At 35.5% G+C, this 20,144-nt stretch overlaps 3 protein-coding genes across 5 annotated transcripts; 1 reads left to right on the forward strand and 2 right to left on the reverse strand.

Annotated features, from left to right (window-relative positions):
- The first annotated feature begins 639 nt into the window (after positions 1-639).
- LOC120279332 (transcription initiation factor TFIID subunit 6) lies at positions 640-5,919 on the forward strand. Its single transcript, XM_039286254.1, has 11 exons — positions 640-924; positions 1,705-1,806; positions 1,892-2,000; positions 2,406-2,512; positions 3,523-3,660; positions 3,739-3,834; positions 3,991-4,115; positions 4,448-4,580; positions 4,661-4,786; positions 4,877-4,991; positions 5,433-5,919. Exons 1-11 carry the CDS (start codon positions 712-714, stop codon positions 5,807-5,809), a joined length of 1,641 nt encoding a protein of 546 aa, XP_039142188.1. The 5' UTR covers positions 640-711; the 3' UTR covers positions 5,810-5,919.
- A 904-nt stretch (positions 5,920-6,823) lies between these two features.
- On the reverse strand, positions 6,824-9,809 carry LOC120279504 (cell division protein FtsZ homolog 1, chloroplastic). The gene is made up of 6 exons (XM_039286437.1): positions 9,482-9,809; positions 8,827-8,926; positions 8,274-8,503; positions 7,878-8,045; positions 7,580-7,813; positions 6,824-7,263 (listed from the first exon to the last, which is right to left on the reverse strand). Exons 1-6 carry the CDS (start codon positions 9,728-9,730, stop codon positions 7,012-7,014), a joined length of 1,233 nt encoding a protein of 410 aa, XP_039142371.1. The 5' UTR covers positions 9,731-9,809; the 3' UTR covers positions 6,824-7,011.
- A 647-nt stretch (positions 9,810-10,456) lies between these two features.
- Positions 10,457-19,945, reverse strand: LOC120278952 (DNA topoisomerase 1 beta-like). Of its 3 annotated transcripts, XM_039285730.1 has the most exons (17): positions 19,727-19,945; positions 19,326-19,383; positions 17,305-18,554; positions 16,940-17,134; positions 16,227-16,307; positions 15,163-15,222; positions 14,902-14,996; positions 14,604-14,760; positions 14,299-14,424; positions 13,222-13,302; positions 13,042-13,132; positions 12,808-12,962; positions 12,086-12,154; positions 11,908-11,997; positions 11,720-11,823; positions 11,465-11,633; positions 10,457-10,868 (listed from the first exon to the last, which is right to left on the reverse strand). In XM_039285730.1, the coding sequence occupies exons 3-17, from the start codon at positions 18,547-18,549 to the stop codon at positions 10,800-10,802; spliced, it is 2,787 nt and encodes a 928-aa protein (XP_039141664.1). In that variant the 5' UTR covers positions 18,550-18,554; positions 19,326-19,383; positions 19,727-19,945; the 3' UTR covers positions 10,457-10,799. The 3 variants fall into 3 exon arrangements, with proteins under 3 accessions (XP_039141664.1, XP_039141662.1, XP_039141661.1); XM_039285728.1 differs by lacking the exon at positions 19,326-19,383; XM_039285727.1 differs by lacking the exon at positions 19,326-19,383 and having other exon boundaries at positions 17,305-18,607.
- Positions 19,946-20,144: the final 199 nt, after the last annotated feature.

A 20,144-nucleotide genomic window follows, 5' to 3' on the forward strand; every position in this document is an offset into this window, starting at 1 on the left:
TCCACATTAGATAATTTATTTTTTTTTATAAAAGAGAAAAATAACCTGTGTGCCCACGTCTGATAGGATGTTTGAACAACAAGTCTGATAGGATGTTTGAACAATAAGTTAAACTAGTAAGACTCAAATTCAAAACCTCTAATATCTTGTTTTTCGCAATGACACGATTACCACGAGACTAAAAATCTTTTGGTTATATATATATATATATCATATAAATTAATTTTTAAATAAAATGATAATTTTATCCCATGTGAGTTAACACTATTAATAACTTGATAACAAATTTTTTAATTTAAGAAACCATATTAAAAAAAAATTCTATTACTTATTTCGTAAAACCCAGAAACCACAAAGGTTTTCTATTTATTTTTTTTTATATAATAACAGTAACCATTGGTATTTTATAGAAATGAAAAATAAAAATAAAAATAAAATTGGATTAAAGCATGAATTTTTAAAATACATGAGTTTTTTTATTAAATAAATTAAAAATAAACTCTAAATCCATACAAGTAAGTAAATACACGGAATTTATTAATTATAATTATTCCTTAGGAAATAATGGATTTGGATCTTATCGGGTTTAAATGGATCCGACCCGTTAACACAGAACTCCCACCAGCTTCCTAAGCTTAGATTGGGCTTTGGGGCAAAAGGTCGAACAGGTTGCGCGCGCGCGCGGAGGCGCCCGCGCAGAGAGCTTGAGAGATGAGCATCGTACCGAAGGAGACGATCGAGGTTATTGCTCAGAGCATCGGTATCAGCAATCTCTCTAGCGATGTGGCACAGGCGCTGTCGCCGGATGTGGAGTATCGGCTGCGGGAGATCATGCAGGAAGCGATCAAGTGCATGCGCCACTCCAAGCGCACAGTACTCACTGCTGACGACGTTGACAGCGCCCTTAACCTGAGGAACGTCGAGGTATTGTGTTGGTTTCTCTGGATTTGATGAGGTTTTGGTGTTGCTTGAAGGGGCGTTGTCGATTCGGATTTTTTTCTTATTTTGTTTGGGTTGCGGGTGGTGTTTGGGGTGATGATGATTTCGCATTTGTGTTTGTTTTTGGGGGTAAATTTATCTTCTTTCTGAGGGCGATTCTTTTATTTGAAGTTCTTGAGATCATTGTTTCAGTGTGGTTTGGTGATTTTTTTTACTGGATTTCTGTGATTTTGGAGAATTTTGATTTAGATTTTACCTCTTTTTTTGTTTGATATTTTGATCGGAGGCATAAAATTATATATTTGAAGCATAAGCAATTGAGTTCTTTGGGGCAAAGTTTACTTCTTTAGGGTTACTCTTTGATTTAGGGTTTTGGCTTTGTTATATTTTTAGAGTTCGGTATGATTTTGGCCGTTTGCTAGCTCATGGATGATCACGAATTGAGTTTTGATTGAAAACAACCTGTTTTTATTTTTCCTTGGAAATGAGAAATTCGATTATCGGGGGGTTATTCTTTTTCAAGGTTTACTTCTGTGAAAGTTGGACATAGTAAAAAAAAAAAAAATCCTTTTTTTTTTGTTTGAAGAAAAATCAAAGCTTTCCGCTGCCTATCTCTTGGTTAATATTATTTACGAGCTGGTAAAACTTGTTGATTTCAAGAACCTTTCATGTGAAACTAGTCCCTAAGTCTTAACCAGGTTTATCAGTGCTTGATTCATTTCCAGGTTTATCTTGTACTCATTATTGTGAACCTTCTTAATCCAGCCTGTTTATGGACTTGCCTCCGCTGACCCTTTGCGCTTCAAAAGAGCTGTAGGGCATAAGGACCTGTTCTATATTGATGACAAAGATGTTGACTTTAAAGAGGTAAGTTATTCCCTCCTTGTGATTGTTGTTCTTGATTTCTAATTTGTATGTCTTTGTACTTCCCATTTTTTCTGAGCATCTGTAGGTAATTGAAGCACCTCTACCTAAAGCACCACTTGACACCACTATAGTTGTTCACTGGCTTGCCATTGAAGGGGTTCAACCTGCAATTCCAGAAAATGCTCCTGTGGAGGGTAACTCCATAATTCACATAGGAAATGAACATCTTTGTTTATGCAATTCTTCTCATTATATTTGTTGCTATGTACTGAGCATTTTGGTTCAATTGATCTCATTTGGCTTAATTCTGCGACTGCTTTTGTTTGGAAAAATCATAATTACTTAGTGTTCTGTTGACTGTTGTTATATTTATGAACCTACGTCATGCAAACATTCACTAGAAACCTTTAGTCCATGTGGCTCACTTCCTTCATTGTTCTTGTCATTTTTCTAATCTTTGGAGCACCATGTTTATCCACGGTTACTCATATTGGATTTTGTAGTAAGGATGTATACAAATGTTGTGTGCAGACACTACTGCATTGTTCGTCATATGGGTCTCACTAATGGATTTGTTTGCCTTATAATTTTTGTCTCAGCACTTGTACCACCGTCAGAGAACAAAAGGTCTGAGCACAACAAGGACGATGGGCTTCCTGTTGATATTAAACTTCCTGTAAAACATGTATTATCCAGAGAACTACAGGTACTAGTTTCTCTTTAAAAACATCTGATCTTATATCATTTATTGACTGTGGTATTCATCTGTGTAATTAAAAGCACGCTAGGCCTCCTTGAGGCGCTAAGATTTTTTATTGTATGAGGCGAGAGGTGTCATGAAAGGTGCACACCCAAGTAAAGTAAAACGCTAGTTAATAAATAACTTATAAGTCTTACATATATATATATATATATATAATTTTTGGAGTAATTGAAGTCAAGCAAAGTAAAGCATAAAGTCAAACAAAGCATAGCATAAAGTCAAGCAAAAGAAGTCTAGAACTACTCAAGTTTTTAGAATGCAAATTCTACCTTCATAAGTCATCTAATTCTATAATATCATCGTCCACATCATCTGTACTAGCTTCAACTCCATCGCTAGATTTAGAGTGCAATTTTCGTTGGCTCTTCAATTTTCTCTAATTAATGGTTAATCTTTTAATTTACGCATTATTTTTTAAGAAATAGCAGTTGTACACTTAAATCACCTATTTTCCCCCATTAAATTTATTTCATTCCTTATTAGTGAGTGTGCCTTTTAAAATCACCTAATTTTTCTCTCCTAAATTTATTTCTCTCCTTATTAGTAGGTGTGTCTTTCTAAAATTGCATGGTTTTTCTCCTCTAAAGTTATGTCCTTCCTTATTAGTATGTGTGCCTCTTTAAAATTATCTAGTTTTTTCCCCCTATATTTATTTTTTTCTTTATTAGTAAGTATGTCTTTTTTAAATCCCTAATTAACAATTGAACTCATTAAATATAGGGTTGATAGAAAAAGAAAAAGAAAAAAAAAAGACAGGTGTGTCTTTTTTTATGGCAATAAGCGCTCGCCTGGGCTCGCCTCATTGAAGGTGTTTCGCCCTAAGGGTGTTGAGGTTCTAGGGCCTTGTTTCACCTCGCCTAAGCGCCTAAGCGCCTTTCTCGCTTTTAATAACATTGGTATTCACTTGACAAAGCTGGCTGACAGTTTCCTCTTATTTCTTCTTAAACCCACAGCTATACTTTGAGAAAATCACTGAGCTTACTGTGACTAAGTATGACTCTGACCTTTTCAAAGAAGCTCTTAGAAGCCTGGCGGCAGATTCTGGTCTCCATCCATTAGTTCCATATTTTTCATACTTCATCGCAGATGAGGTAAAGTTTGTTGATATATTGTTCAGTTGCACACTACCCTATTTTCCAATTGTTGATTTTGTCAAAAGCCAATCGCAGGTTACTCGAAGTCTGAATAATCTTCCTGTTCTTTTTGCTCTCATGCGCGTTGTCCGAAGCCTTCTCCAAAATCCACACATTCACATAGAACCCTATGTGAGTTTTTGTTTTCTTTTGTACTTTAATGAGCATATATGATTTCTTGATGATGACTGTCTGTAGTAATGTCTAGAATTATGTGAATATATAATACAAGAAGTTAAGCCATGTTTTCTCTAATTTCAAATACCTGTATCAATCTTCAATCTGCAGTTACATCAGTTGATGCCATCGATGATAACATGCCTTGTTGCCAAAAGGTTGGGGAATAGGCTTGCTGATAATCACTGGGAGCTGAGAGACTTCTCTGCAAACCTAGCAGCATCTGTGTGCCGAAGGTGAGATATTGTTTGTGTAAAATCTTGTTTCCCTTTCGTTGGTGAAATATACCTTATTTTCTCAGTTTGTTTAGAGGAAATATCAACACACATGGGCATAAGCTTTCCTATTGGCTTTGGAATCATGTTTATCGAATTTGCTGTACCAATAAGTTTAAAAGTTAGGTCCAACCCATGCAATCAAACATCACTAAATACTCCTTTTCCTGTCCCTAGATCTTCATACTCAAAAGCCCATTTGTCTGTATTAATCTCAACTGCAGCTGTCCTTTTATTCCCCATTTTCTATTCTGTAACAAGCTCATATTTAACATAGAAAGAGTTCTTTGCAGATTTGGGCATGTCTATCACAACCTTCAGTCTCGGCTGACAAAGACTCTACTGCATGCTTTTCTTGATCCATCTAAGGCAATGACGCAGCACTATGGTGCCATTCAAGGGCTTGCTGCTCTGGGGCCCAGTGTGGTAATTCTTGATAGGTTTTCCTGTCTAGCAGTACCTAATGATTTATATCTGAATTATTTTATTTTGTCCTAACCGGTCAGGTACGACTCCTTATTCTGCCTAACCTGGAGCCGTATCTGCAACTGCTAGAGCCAGAGATGCTGTTAGAGAAGCAGAAAAATGAAATGAAGAGGAAAGAAGCATGGCGTGTCTATGGTGCCTTGCTGGTCTGCTCTCACCTGTTACTCACTCTCATATCTTTTAAATCGACAATGTACTAACTGGCATTATAATGCTGCTGGAATTGCATAATTCAGCGCGCCGCAGGTAAATGCTTGTATGACCGCATGAAGTTGTTCCCTGGCTTGCTAACCCCTCCAACTCGTCCATTTTCGAGGAGCAATGGACGAATTGCAACCTCCTCTTTACCAAGTAGGATGCCCTCAAACTTTCTACTTTCTCTTTAGTTATCACCATGTCATTATCATTTTATAGTATTTCAATGACATTCGGTTCGAATTTCCCATTATCAACTCAATGTTGACGCATGCCGTAAATGTACTTCCTCCCCATTCTAGAGTATAGAGGGCCTATACCTTATGTACTTCTTTATATGCCTTCATTAACATGTGTGACTTAGGATCTAAGGTCTGTAGAACTAAATAGTGTAGTGAAATGTGGTTCCATGTGAACTGAAGTCAATGGATGAAGAGTTTTATGCGTTCCTTCTATTGATCATCTCTATAAATACCAAGAGAAGGAAGATATAAGAAGAAGAAAATCTGCATTTATTATTATTATTTTTTTACCTTGGTTGGCCATTAGCACATGATACATGGACTTACACTAACCGTGCTCTCTCCGCTTATTAAGATAAACGAAAGCTAAGTGGCAGCCAACCAATACAGCAGCCACCACTTAAGAAATTGGCCGTCGATGGGCCATCAGGGCCAATGCCTTCAGTCCCAATAACAGCAAACACTCAAGTAGGAGCAGAAGGGTTCCCCAGCATATCAGGTGATTCCGGCCTGGGGGCATCCTCTTCTTCAGGACAAGTATCAAATGAGAGCACTTCGGGTGGAAGCCAGAGAGATAAGGGTGAAGACAGAGCGACGATGATGTCCTCCGCCCTCACCCAAGCTTGGAAGGAAGATGTAGATGCTGGGCATCTGCTGGCATCTCTCTTTGAATTATTTGGTGAAGCTATTTTCTCATTTACTCAGCCGGTGGAGATGTCGATGTTCTTGTAAACTATATATATATCACACACAGTAATTTCAAGGATTAAATTTGTTGCTTGCTTATCTTACAAACAGAGATGTCTGTCTTTATTATTCGTCATGCCATCCCTAGTGCTTCCCATGGATTTTGCTTCCTTGATATTTTTAGATTGCAGATAATTTAAGTTATTCAAGGTGAACACAATGGGAGAAACTTCTGAAGTGGCTTATTAAGGTTTTCACATGGTTTTCTCATATATATATATATATATGTGTGTGTGTGTATTTTTTTGAGTTATAATTATTTATAGGATACTGAGTGAATACAAATTCTAAAGGAACTACCTGGGGTTCAATTTTTTTAAAAAATAATTTAATGATTTATTATAGGGAAAATTGTTTATAAACCCCTTAAAAGTTCTATAATTGCATATTTATCCTAAAAAAATATAATTGTATATATACTTTGAAAAATATAGGTAAGTGTGGATATGTCTTATTATTAGATTTCGTCAATAGAAGTTAATTAAATTTTATTAATTATAGTTATAACTTAAATTAAGATATATTAAAAGTCTAAAATAACTCTTGTAAATGGTCATTTTATAATTAAAAAAACCTTTTCAAAGGTACATATGCAAAGATATAATGGTCATATAATGGTCATTTTATATATCTATTATTTATTGACGGATGGTTTTTTAACCAATTTGAACCCCAAAGATATATACGCAATTATATGTATTATTCAGGAGTATGTATGCAATTATCTTTTATTCAAAGGTGATTATATAATTTTAAAATTATTCAAAAAGTACACTTACAAAACTCTCTTTATTGTAATACCCCAAAATTAGCTACAATGTGGCTCTTAATTCAGGATTTTTAGGTGGGTATACATGCAAATGAACCCAAAACTATACCCAACCATAAACAGAACACATTCAGCAAAAACATTACATTGATAATATCAGATATATTCTTCAAAAAGATATTTGCTCTTTGTAGCATTGACACCAAAATCATCCAAATTAAATAGGGTAGTGGGAAAAAAAAATATTTTTTTTTTCATTTTCCTCTTCTTGGAACAAGAACAACAGAAGTACATGAGAGCAAAAGAAACAAAGGAAAACATCTGTATGAACAGATATGAAGCCACAAGTGACCACGGCCTCGACGGGGGGCTACTGAGATTGTAAATATTGAGCGAGTTGAGAGGACCATTGAACATATTAGAAGAAGAGCTTTCGAGACCGAGACGGTAATGGAGACGAGTTAGCAGACTTAACTGGCATGGAACTAATTCTTGATTCTTGCTGGGCTTCTATCATCTTAATTGCTCTTGGATCTGCTAGGATGGATTTCTGGAATGATTGTGGAAAGCCAGTGGCAATTATGGTTACATGAATTTCACCGTTATAACGATCATCCACCACTGCTCCAAATATTATGTTTGCAGAGGGATCTGCAAGACTCGTCACAACCTAGAATGGTTCATTGGAACATGTAATTAGCACTTGAAACTTAAGAAATGGTTAGAGTCAATAAGTTCTGCATGTAGTATAATTTGTATGTGAAATCGGCATTTACAGAAGAAGGTAAAACATCTAATGATCAAACCGTAGTAACATAAATAACAAAACAAAGCAACCGGAAATCTAAAACTATAATGAAACAGTTTTATTATGAGGCTGTCTATTACGCATACAAATTATAGTTTGTAAGCATATGAAGGAAGATGTGATGAACAATATTTAATTTCATAAGATGAAATGTCCTGTTTAGGGTTTGGCTCCGTACCTGAGAGACCCGGTTTACTTCTTGCAAAGTGATGTCTTTTCCGCCAGTTATATTGTAGACAACCCCAGTAGCTGACTCAATTGATGACCCAATTAAAGGTGCCAAGGTTGCTTGCTCTGCTGCTTCTTGTGCTCGGTTCTTGCTAGAGGAAACACCTACACCAAGCATGGCAGTTCCTGAATTCTTCATAACAGCCTTCACGTCCGCAAAGTCAACATTCACTAGTCCTGGAATCTGCGAAAGCGTATAAATTTAGTTGAACATTCAAATTCAAGTTAAAGTGTCAAAAACCACTCACTGTAATGATATCAGATATCCCTTGGACCCCTTGGCGTAAGACATCATCAGCAAGAAGAAATGCATCTTGTAGAGGTGTCTGTTCATCCACGATATCCAGCAACCGATCATTAGGAATAATTATAAGTGTATCAACACTCTTTTCCAACTTTTCAATAGCGTCCAGTGCCTAAAAATGGAGAAGAAAAGGAGATTAAGTTATTAAGAAAAACTGAAGTAAAGCAAGCAAGTTATCGATTTCTACTCAGCATTAAGTTGCGCAGGTATCTAAACTATTGTTACAGATAAAATACACAAGAACTTTCAATAGCTCATGAAATACTAATGAGTTAGTTACACAAACTTAGCAGAAACAACAAATCAGGCATTGTAACTAATAGAACAATGTGACACCTGCCTGGAGGGATCTTTTACGGCCTTCAAAGCTAAAAGGAAAAGTAACAACACCAACAGTCAAGTAACCAGCTTCCTTTGATATCTGGGCAACAACAGGAGCAGCTCCTGAACCAGTACCTCCACCCATCCCAGCAGTTATAAATACAAGATCTGAATCCTTCAGAGCAGTGGCTATAGCTTCCTTGGATTCTTCGGCTGCCTGCTCCCCTAATTGAGGATTGCCACCAGTACCTGAATTTCAGAACAAAAAATCCAACTTATCCTGAGATAATAAAATAAGTATCATCTTTGTAGTCTACAATACTCCACTCTGTCAGATACATTAATATGAACTATTTGTTGTACTTGCACGATGATGAACTAGCAATGTTCTAAAGAATGATTATTGGTAGAACGCCAGTGACAAAAAGGGATTCATGACAAAAGTTAATTGAAATCCAAATCCTCCACACACTCCATAGATAAACTATTTCTATAGTAATAATATATCATTTAACAATTACTTGTATCCTAAAAACAATAAATAAATATCAAAAACGACTAAGATAATCCACCTAGTCCTCGAGTCAAAAGCTCTCCAATCTGCAGTGGATGTTTTGCTTGTGAATTCAGCAGTGCCTGAGCATCAGTGTTTATCGCATAAAAGTCAACACCCTGCAATTACACAACACCAGCATTAATAATATGCCGATCATGAACACACATAATGAACGTATATCCACAAAAGAAAACCAGTGATTTTTGGTATACTCCCTGATTGATACCAAAAGTATGTAACTCAAACTATGAATGCATGTTCTACTTGGAAGAACAAATGAAAGCAAGATAACGAAAAGAAAAGATGATCATCAATTTCAATAAAAAGAATAATATCTCAAACATCAAAATGCCAAAAAAAAAAAACTCAGCCTTCAATTCAGTTACCTTGAGCTTCATCAGAAGTATTTTATGAAATTCATTGTTTTCCCATCAAAATAAACAAAACAACAAAATTCAAAGAAATCCAGATCAAATTACGAGATATATAGCACCAAACTTTCAATTAACCGCATTTCCATCCCTCAAGCTCAAATATTCAAGAAAATTCAAAGAAAAGACAAAAAAAAATCAAAATGTGAACATATAAATCAACCAATAAAACAAGATGAAACCGAACAAAACTCATACATTTCCAAAACTAATTTTTTTTTTTTCTTAAGAAAAACCTACCTGCAACCCGCTCCCAATCATCCGATTAACAGCATTGTTCCCGCCGCCCCCAACTCCAACAACCTTGATCCTCGCAGAGTCCATGGGTGTAAAGGAATCTAACGAACAACGCACCGAATGGCTTCTTGCCCTTCTAAAGACCACTCTCCGTTCCACCGGAGCGAATCCAGTGGAGTAAGAGAAGAGATTCAAGGATGGAGTTTGTGAGGTAGGATTGATAGGCCTCGAGAGCTGAAGAGATGAAGCCATTGAGGAGAAAAACAAAGTTGAGATTTTTAGAGAGACGAAGAGGCCCGCGAGAGAAAGAGAGAGAAAGATTGGGAATTTGGATCTAGATTTTTTTAGGGTTTTTGCAAGGGTTTATTTTTATTTATTTTTCCAATTTTCTATTTTTTGTGTACTTTTTTTTTTAAATTTTATTGGTCCTTTTATTTCTGGTAGGTTGTATAAAACAAACCCCGTTTTGTTCTCGTCTGTGAAAGAGCAAGTCATAGATATATATAAAAACAAATTTAAAAAAATAAATAAATGTATATATATACATTATAATTTTATAGCCGCTCAAATAAACAATTAAAAGAAATAGATATATATAAAAACAAATTTTTTAAAAAAATATTAAATGTATATATAAAACATAATTTAATAACCGTTCAAATAAACAATTAAGAGAAATATATTAATGATTTCTTTCAAGAAATTCTATTAATTTGTCTTTAGAAGTCACGTCATAAATTTGGGTTACCGGGTTGTCGGTGATAAATCGGATCCAAACCCGCATCCGTTATTCAAATAGAAATGTAGCAATAACTGATGTCAAATTGTCATTAAATAAAAGAAAATTATTATGTCTTTATAACAATCAAACAAATAAATTTGTCCTAAATGCAACAATAAAGAAAACTAAAAACATTCTGTTCCTCTATAAAGACTATATATATATATATATATAACATTTCACATTGGATGGCAATGTGTCAACAAAGTCCTGTAAATAAATGTCCATATGGTTGTGAAGTTAGAGAAAGAAAACCATAGCAATGTCCTCAAGAGTTGATTCAATTTTGTTTTTGTTTTTCTTCTCATTTATGCAATGCATGCATAAAAGATTCGTCACAGGAAATATAAAAACTTGCCGGAGGAAAAACTTAATCCCTCGCCGTGAAAAGGCTCTCGTGCACATTATATGATGATCTTGGAATCGTCGTCTATCATCATTGACTGACTCGGGAGAATTGGCATGAATTAGTCAGTCCTCCGTGCCCGCCCGGCCAACCATACCGGAGAAATGAAGGCCTGTGTCCTCATTCTAAGGTAATCAGAATCTGAAGGATGGGTCCACATCCATCGCCCATGCAAATTTTGCAAGAAGCGATTTGTTGAATATCTAACAACACAAACAACAGAGTCAAGAGAACACTTAAAAGCAGGGAAAAGAAAATTCACAAGGGATGGGTAATTTTTTTTTATTGGGGCACAAAATTATGATCCTTTTTTTCATTTTAGGGTCCAATTTTCAATTTGAATCAAAATGATCACCCAACTTTAATTTTATTTTACCGGCTGGTTACTCCGAGAGAATCCAATCTATTTTTAATGATCTGATATTGAAAATTCTCGGTTAGAAAATGAGATAAGATTGCCAACTAGACGGACAATATATCATGTATGTCTTGACAAAAAATTTCCAATATCTATATTATAAAAAAAGCCGGAATCTCTTGAATAACCTCCCCGTGAAACAAAATTGAAGTTGGATAACCATCTAGAATCAAATTGAATTTTTGACCCTAAAATGAGAAAATGTCATAGTTTGGTGCCCTGCAAAAAAATTTACCCCACAAGAGACGCGCTTGAAAATATGGTTGGTTCTCTGGAAATTGTTTGAAGTTCATTGCTTTCTAAATAATGACCTCTAAGTAAATGGGGAAATATGAAAGCAAACTGATCTTTTTTATACTTGATAGAAAGAGTATGTCTGACCTTCTCGATGGGAACCTCGTGGCGTTTGCACCATGCAACAGATATTCTAGGATCAAGGTAGTTGATCTTGGAAGTGCCCAGTGCTACTGTCTTCAAGTCCTCTTTAGTCTTTTTATCCAATTCCATCTTCTCTATTTTTGCATCAATTTGAGCAAGTTTTTTTTCTAACCTGTGCATTGACGACTAATATTAGTATAGTGGAACTAAGGTTGGAAGATGTAATAAGTTTATAATTGCAAATACGAAGTTTCTTACACTTCAGAGGACAAGTTCTTCTTCGGTTTCCCTTCAGCATCTTTTAGTGGAGGCTTCCCTTTCCTTGCCCTACTTAAATCCACCTTCAATTCCTCTTGTTGAGCCTAATCACAAGTAATAACATCAAGAGACAGCAATTTAACTTGACCATGATTAGTGTTTTGTGAGAAAATATAACAGAATCCAACCTTTAACTCATCTATCTTTTCATTCAGTCGTGTCATCTGAGCATCATGAGACTTTGAGACACTACGTTGATGATTGCATATGATTGCAACCTGCAATAAACAAGAATCAACAACTATAATCATGGGCAACATCATAAGAAACATTGAATCTGACAAATACAACCCCTCTTTGCTTTACCTCTTTGTTTGCTAGTTGATAAACAGCAATCTTTTCAGGAAGTGTTCCATCCTTGGTTTCTCTGTTCAACTATCATTACAAACAAAAACAACTCAGGGAAACAAGCATGTCATCATCTATGTTATATCTATCTCATTGATAGTAAGAAACATACACCAATAAGATACAAAGGTTTGCAGGGAACTTGAATGCAGCAAGCTGATGAATTAATGAACTTGACGAAGAAGAACAATTCTAAAATAAAGTGTCAAACTTGTAATTTAGTATTCTTAGTTGCTTAATATCAGCAAGTTTTTCCATTAGGAACTGCAATGCATTTTTCCTTGAGGGATATGAGGGATTGAACTGGAAGGGAAATGATATACCTGATCTTTGTTGACATTTTTCTTAAACAAAATCATTGTTATGTGAGCGCTTCAATGACAAAATAAATCAGGATAAGGCTACTCTTTCCCACTTGTATTGCAGAGACCAGTTACTCTAAATTAGTTTAAGCAGTAAAGACAAAACCATTTCAAAATTTTTTTCTGAGATAGTTTGGAAAGCTACTGATCTATAGAAGGCTGAAGAAAATGAGATCGCGTTACTAGATCTTCCAAAATCTAGCAAGGAAAGATAAGGAGAAGTTTGAATCATCTGATCACAAGATGAAAACTAAAATTTAAATAGAAGATATTGATGGTAATGCCCTTAGTAAAAGAAGCACCCAGCATCAATGTTACCATGTCATCTAGTGTGATAGAGGCATTGTATGTACGGAAAACTTTAGCAGTGAGACCAGGCATGAGTTCCTTCAGATGGGCATTAAGTTTACTTGTATCAAGCAGGTCAAAGAGATCATCCCCACCAACCTTCTTGCCTCCGCTACTTTTTTTCGCTAATAAATAACATAAAATAGTTAGGACCAAAATATTCATTTATAAGCTGATATAGAAAACGGAATACAATGTACTTACCATTTTGAAAATCCCCAATAGCTTTATAGACAGGTAACTCAACTTCCACAGTGTTGAAATATCTTATAGAATCTTTACCAAGGAAGTCAAACTGGAAATGATGAAAACTGAGATGTAGTCAATGGATGAATACAAGGAATGGGCCAATTTATATGTTTTCATTGTTTAACTCCACTCTACCTGTAATTTATTAGGTGGAACTAATGTAACATTTTCGACTTTCAAAGTGCAGCAACCAACAGTATCGGCCTCATCATCATCCTATGAATATAAATAAATAAACAATTACTATGCAGAACTTCAACATGCAAAGCAGAAGTCTTTTTCTACTTGTGCAGAATGAGAAGATAATGTCTAAAGCCTGCAGCAATAATAATAGGTAATCAAGCAACCCTATCATGAAAACCCAAGCATAGGAAATTATGCAAAAACCGATAACTAAAAGGTCTGAGATCTTAAGAATATCCAAAGTTCGAAACAGTTAAATAAATGTGATTCAGCTCAAAGAAAACTACAAATGACAACAGGTATATCTGTATAGGCTATTCATGGCCCATAGGTAATATAATGCCAACAAATAACCAGCATAGGAGGTATAGATGATGACATCATTTTTCTCATTCACATACATGCTCATATTAAGGACCAGCGATTCTTGCTATTATGATATGAAGGCAATTATCTAGTATACCAAACATGAATATATAAACAGAAGTGAAGTTATTTGTACCATTGCAAGAGACTCAAATTAAGCAGTGGCCTACTCCATAATTAGACATCTCAAAAAGAACAAATTTAGCCAAATTATCCCAATAACTTAATGTAACCAAGGCACATAAATTCTAAAGCTAAGAACATGTTGACAACTAGATCTTAATTGCTAGAATATGGCAAACGAAACTGGCAAAGGAGTTGAACATAAAATTTCTCAATTATCATATATTAATATAGCTGTTTGTGTTTTAAAGTGATAAAAAGCCAGCAGATTCAAGGAAGTACTGGGCACCAGGGCATGGGGATGCTATATTACTATGTTTGCAGCAACCTGTAATTGGCAGCAGGGTGAATTATAACCTTAAGTATTGTGTCAATATTCAAATGCCAATATCAACAAGTATCTACATGCCTCATAAACATCCATGATTTGCTGAAAGAAACTTAGAGAATCCAATAATACATGAAGAGAAAACCCACTACAAACAAATTAAATTAAATTAAATTAAATTATGGTTAGAGCTTTAGTTTGTATGAGATGACCTTTTCATTGCCAGCCCTTAGTGCTAGCTTATCAATGAGGTAAGTGGCCACTGCTATTTGCCTCTTTGTTGCATCTTTGCTATTAAAATCTTTGGTGTAAGTTGCCCGGATACCACGTATGTAGTCCTGCATTAAGTAACACAACTCAGAAATTACTTGGCCAAAAATAAGTAAGATGCATGAATGATCATCATGAATGCATTGAGGAAAGATATAACTGTCCACTGATCACCATCTCTCAAACATTAATGCAATGAAGTTACACTGTGACCTACAAAATAGAATAAATAGATGCTGATGACTACCTTCAGAAGTCTAGCTTTCTCATACTTTTCCTTATCACTTTGACCTTTTAAAGAGCTGCTAGCAGCTAAGAAGACATACTTAAACTCTTTTGGATTGATAGGATCATTCCAAAATGCCAGCCAGGTAACCGTATTATCATGTTTTATTTCTTTCCACCTGCAAAACAATGTAAATGTTTTCAACCTTAAAATTTTAATATCTATTAATATATAACTGATTGACACAACAACAAGATACATCAAGAAGGGTTTTCTATAAATGGAAATTATAACTAACTCTTTGTATCCTGTACACTACCTTTCACCATGGATTGGGCATTCTGGAACTGGTGCACCTTTCCCTATATTTATTGTAATATCTCTTGGTCGAATGCGTTTCTTCAGCTTCCCCATCTACCCGCCACCAAAAATAAAAAAATAAATAATAAACAACTGTTATCTATACTGTCTGTGCTGAATCTAATCATAAGATCATATATTGCATGATTTATTATCTTCCAGTTCTAATGAATGAATTATTCTTTCCATTATTCCATGTTATCTCATAGCACTGAACCACCTTGGGATGCTCTCCACGACCTCGGAACAGACCTGGTGGTTCAACCCTGAAATTCCCAACCTGGAATGAAAATAGCAGTCAAGTTATTCTTTGTTCATATCAGGAAATAGACAGTTCACAGATACAGCTCAACATCAATGTGTAGCACAAGAAGTAACAGAAGAATACAAAATCATGGAACTACCTTAGAGCGTCATAATGGCATAAGAAAACAAAATGCAACCTTATTGATATAAAACCTCATAACCAGAAGTGTCAAATAAAATGAATGAATGATGGCGAATACAAGAACAGGTCACTCTAGATGGCAAACGATACTATAATGATGGTGAATTCAAGAAAATAAGTTACCCTAGATGATGTTCCAACATTGATATCTAGGCTGTTTTCCATTTTACAGAGAGTTAATTTTGTTTTTTCAACAATTCATTATCTTGAGGAGAAAGATTAGGCACCGGCAAATCCAATATGTATTGCCTTCTCCCCAAGGCTGAGACTAGGATTTAAGCCATTAGTATTTTTTTTTTACTGCCTCTGCACACACTTTATGAGATTGCTTACATAAAAGCTTAAAATATCACTTTGCACATAACCTGGCAATGTTTGGACACTGAACAGATTGCTATTAAACACTACTTGATTCCCTAACCTAATCAAGATATGAGGCACATGTCCCAAATCCTTCAATTCATATTTTCAGATAGAAACAATTGTTAGCAGGCAAGGCAGGGTTCTTCACATGAAAGAAAACAAACTTGTAAATATGCATTTGTTTTCCCATACATTGGAAGGGGATATCATTAAAATCTTGTACCTTCACAAAAGAGAAAAAGCAAATTGATAAGCAGACATAAATGAGAAGATAATAAACAATGGGCTTTATGTATGCCATGCAATCAATTGCACATGTAAAATAAGCAGCATAGGAAAACTTAGAATATCGAAAACCTTCAAGGATCTAACCAGGCAATAAGCTGTAACAGCTATTTAATATTGTGAGGTTCCTTAATAGAAGATCAAAGTAATCAATGATGCAAGTTATAAATCAAAAGGACAGTAGTAACCTTCTCTTTCACGCCATCAACAATAGCCCACATGTACTTCTCCTCTTGCTTCAATTTTTCTTCTTTCAGGGCCTTCTTTTCCTGCACATGAAAAAGCTTCATGTAAGCATCCTTCTGATGAAAAAAATCATCCTTCTGACGGAAAAATCTAGTGAATGACACCAACTGAGAGCATTAGAAAGACAAAACTATGCTCCAGAGTAGCATGACTTTTAAGAACCATCAAAGCTTTAAAACAAATATCTACCAAAAGTCAAGACATGCTTCAGTTGTAATAATTCCTTTAAGTGATTTCCTCTTCTCAAAATGATCTGATTCTGATAGAGAAATATGTCAGAAGGAAATACAGATCCATGGTCAAAGAATAAGCTGTAATAGATTTTGACAGATAATACCACACGGAGTGCAGATTAAACTTCTACACATGAAGGGTAAATCTAGAAATGAAACTGAGAAGAAATTGTCTTCGAGTCCTGAGCAAGGAAAATCATATATCCTACCAATCATATTATTATACATATATCAGCATCGCTTTGTAATTGAAAAAGCAGCTATTAATGTGCAACCTTGAGCTTTGATGCAAGCTTTAAGTGGGGAATTGCTCAAGGCGATCCAAAGTTATGCAGAAAATCTAAATCCCAGTGCATAATCATACTAGTATATTACCTCCTAATCATAAACTAGAATGTGATAAAATGAGTAGTATGACTTACCTCTGAGGTCATTTGTTTTTTCTTTTCCTTCTCTCTGAGATGCCATTCATATAGAGGAGTAAAATCGCATAGCTCAAATTTTTTAATCACATGGGTTTTCCCAAGTATTTGTCTCCAGTCATTCATGAAATTTTCTATAAATTTTGGCTTAGTTGCATAATCTGTATCCTTCATAACAGCAAACATAGTAGCAACCTGCAAACAACAGGCTTCAGAAAAACTAAAACAGATGTTTATAGCTAAATGCCATTTATCAATTTTGGAAAACTAAATAATACAACTTCTCTCCTGCAGTAGAACAAGAGAAGATGGATGATGTTATAATGAACCACCACAATGTGCATCACTGCATCCTATAAACTCACCTCCTCTTGTTCAGGAGTCAAACTGACAGGCTGCCCATTGTACAGCATCTTGATCCCATGAGGCTTGTATGGAGGCGGGAAAATAACACCATTATGTTCCAAGGTTGTCCATTTCTGACCTCCACCAGATCCAGGTGGTACCTTCAAAGATTTTGAGTATTTGGAATTCTTCATTGTCTTTTGAATTTTCTTGCTCCCTTTCTTGAGTGATGAAGGCATTATCTTCTTTACCACTTTCTTTATTGATGGATTATCCGATGTAACTGACTTATTTATTCTCTGTGATATAGGAATGTGGTCGTCTTCATCATCATCCTCTGCTTTCAGTTCTTTTATAATAGACTCATGTTTCACAGTGGCAGGAAAGGTTGCTGAAACTTTTGCCTTCTTAGCCAAAGGATCACCAGAATCATTAACTTCATCAAGCGGTCTCTTGCTTAGATTCTTGTGCAACTTCACTTCACTTTTGGAGTCTCCCTTGACAGAACCATTCTGCCTAACTTTGGAATTCAAAGGCTTCTCATTCGAGGTACTTTCATTTTTGACAGATGAACCACTGCTCCCAGCCTTTGACCCTAGCTTAGAGAGCAGTGTTTTTTCGTTTTCCAAGTCATTAGATTGTTTCTTGATGTCCACATTCATCTTCTCTGTCTGAGATGTCTTGGTTTTTTGAGACTCAAAAGCTTTGGTTGAATGCATAGAACCATCTGTAGAATATTTTGAGCTCAGTGATCTACCATTATCTGAATGACCAAAGTTTGCACTTTTACTGCATGAATTATTCACAGAATCACTTTTCTGAAGAGACATGAAAACAGTATTAAGCCTAGAAGTTAATGGCTTATCATCATCAGAATCATCAGAGTTTTCAACACCAGATTTGTCATTCATATAAGTCTTTGCTAGATTATTAGTTTCATCACTTGCCAGCCTTTGTTCTGATGAATGTTTCGGCGCGTTAGATTTTGATGATTGAGAATTCAAGTTCTCTGCAGCAGATCTCCCAGTAGGTTTGCTACTGGAAGCCACATTGCTCTTCAGTAAATTTGAGCTTTGACCATTAGACATGCTATGACCAGGTGCTGATCTTCCCAAAGGCCTGTCATTCTTTTGAGCAGATATTTTAGAAGCAGAACTCGGTGGATTTTGTTTGGTTGCTGTGCTAGTCCTTCTAAAGACAATAGGTTCATCATCATCTTCACTGGTGTCATGAGGAACTGGCTTGATGCAACCATGAACAGCCATCACTCCTATATGTGTTACCAAGCATAAGTTGGACACACCTTGTTAAGAGCTAGTATGTCTGAAAAAAGTTCAAGCAAGTAATGTGCTACCAGAAATTGTATAAATAAGCCCTTCAAAACATTGATTTTTGCCAAAACCATTTTAAGTCATTGTAAATATTGTAGCAGGAGAATAGCAGGAGCATTGCCATAGTAAAGCTCCCAGCCAACAAGATAGGTACAAAAATTCAAACGGTCAAAGCAACAAATATGAGAAAGAAATAAAAAACAAATATGAAAGCTGAAGGACAGTTCCACCTATAAAATTTCTGCTATCAAATAGCTTTTATCAACCACCATTTCTATGCCATCCCCGTTTGCCAAAATTCTCAACCAAAGTCAGACAAATGGGCAAAAATGAAAGGGCAAGACAAGAAAAGATCAAAGAGTCAAAGATAATTTAAAAAGATTTGTGCACCTAAGGCCATGTGAGTCATCCTTAGGCTCTCAAAATGAGTAGTTGTTCACATTTAATTAAATGCATAACATAATATAAATCAAGCTGGAAGCTAAAATAGTCCCAAGTTCCCATGTCCAAAAAAAAAAAAATGGTGTTTAACAGGTTATGTGTGTGCGCGCGCGCATAGTGATACCTTGTTTTCTGACATTCAAGACATGAGATGTGGGCTCATCAATCAGAGCCCCAAAATTCAATCTTAAAAAGAGTCAAAGGCAATTATTTAAAAAATCAGAAAAGCAATGCACTAGTAACACTCAGGACAACATCTAATCTCAAACCTGACTCCAAAATGCCAAGCAGTACATTGCTTTCCAATCCATACGCAGCATCAGAAACCTAAAAACCAACCCAATCATAGCATCATCCTATAAACACAACAAATTCAGCTCCATAACACCTTATTCGTTCAAAATCACCAAATACAAAATATCAGCATCGGTTTCTAAGACTCACTTGAGAATTGAATTCAATGCCAATCCATCACAAATTAATCTCCAATACTATCCGCTAATCAAAACCTACACAACTAATCAACCATCTAAAAGTTCACGAAAATTTTAAAATTAAATAAAATAAAAACAACATCAAATCACCTTCTATATAACAAATCCATCAAAATATAACTCCAAATGAAAAATAAAACATCGATTTAGAAGAGATAAAGAAAAGAAACGAATACCTGACACTCCCACCACCAAAAAGCCAGCGGCAACGAAGGCTTGGCGATGAACGATGGATCCCACCAGAGATTCAGATTAGGGTTCCAATTGAAGACAAGCTTTAGGTCCCAAATCTCTCAATCTCTATCTCGTCGTGCAGCTCGCTTGGGTCTTCAGCTTCCCTTCTTGGCCCCCTTTTCCTTCTCTCTCTCTCTTCTCTTCTCGCCGTTTCTTTCTTTATTTCTCTAATTTCTAATTTCTAATTTTTATAATATATATATATAACTTTTGCAACGAAGCCCTCGTAGTTTTTCGGATTTCCAAATTACCACATCGGTTGCACTGAACCACACGTTTTGGATGAGCGTGAATCTCAACGTTAACACAATTAAAAAATAAATTATAAACTACACTATGGTTTCCAAATTTATTGTATTA

This window comes from Dioscorea cayenensis, chromosome 16, assembly GCF_009730915.1.
Source record: "Dioscorea cayenensis subsp. rotundata cultivar TDr96_F1 chromosome 16, TDr96_F1_v2_PseudoChromosome.rev07_lg8_w22 25.fasta, whole genome shotgun sequence".
NCBI lineage: Eukaryota > Viridiplantae > Streptophyta > Magnoliopsida > Dioscoreales > Dioscoreaceae > Dioscorea > Dioscorea cayenensis.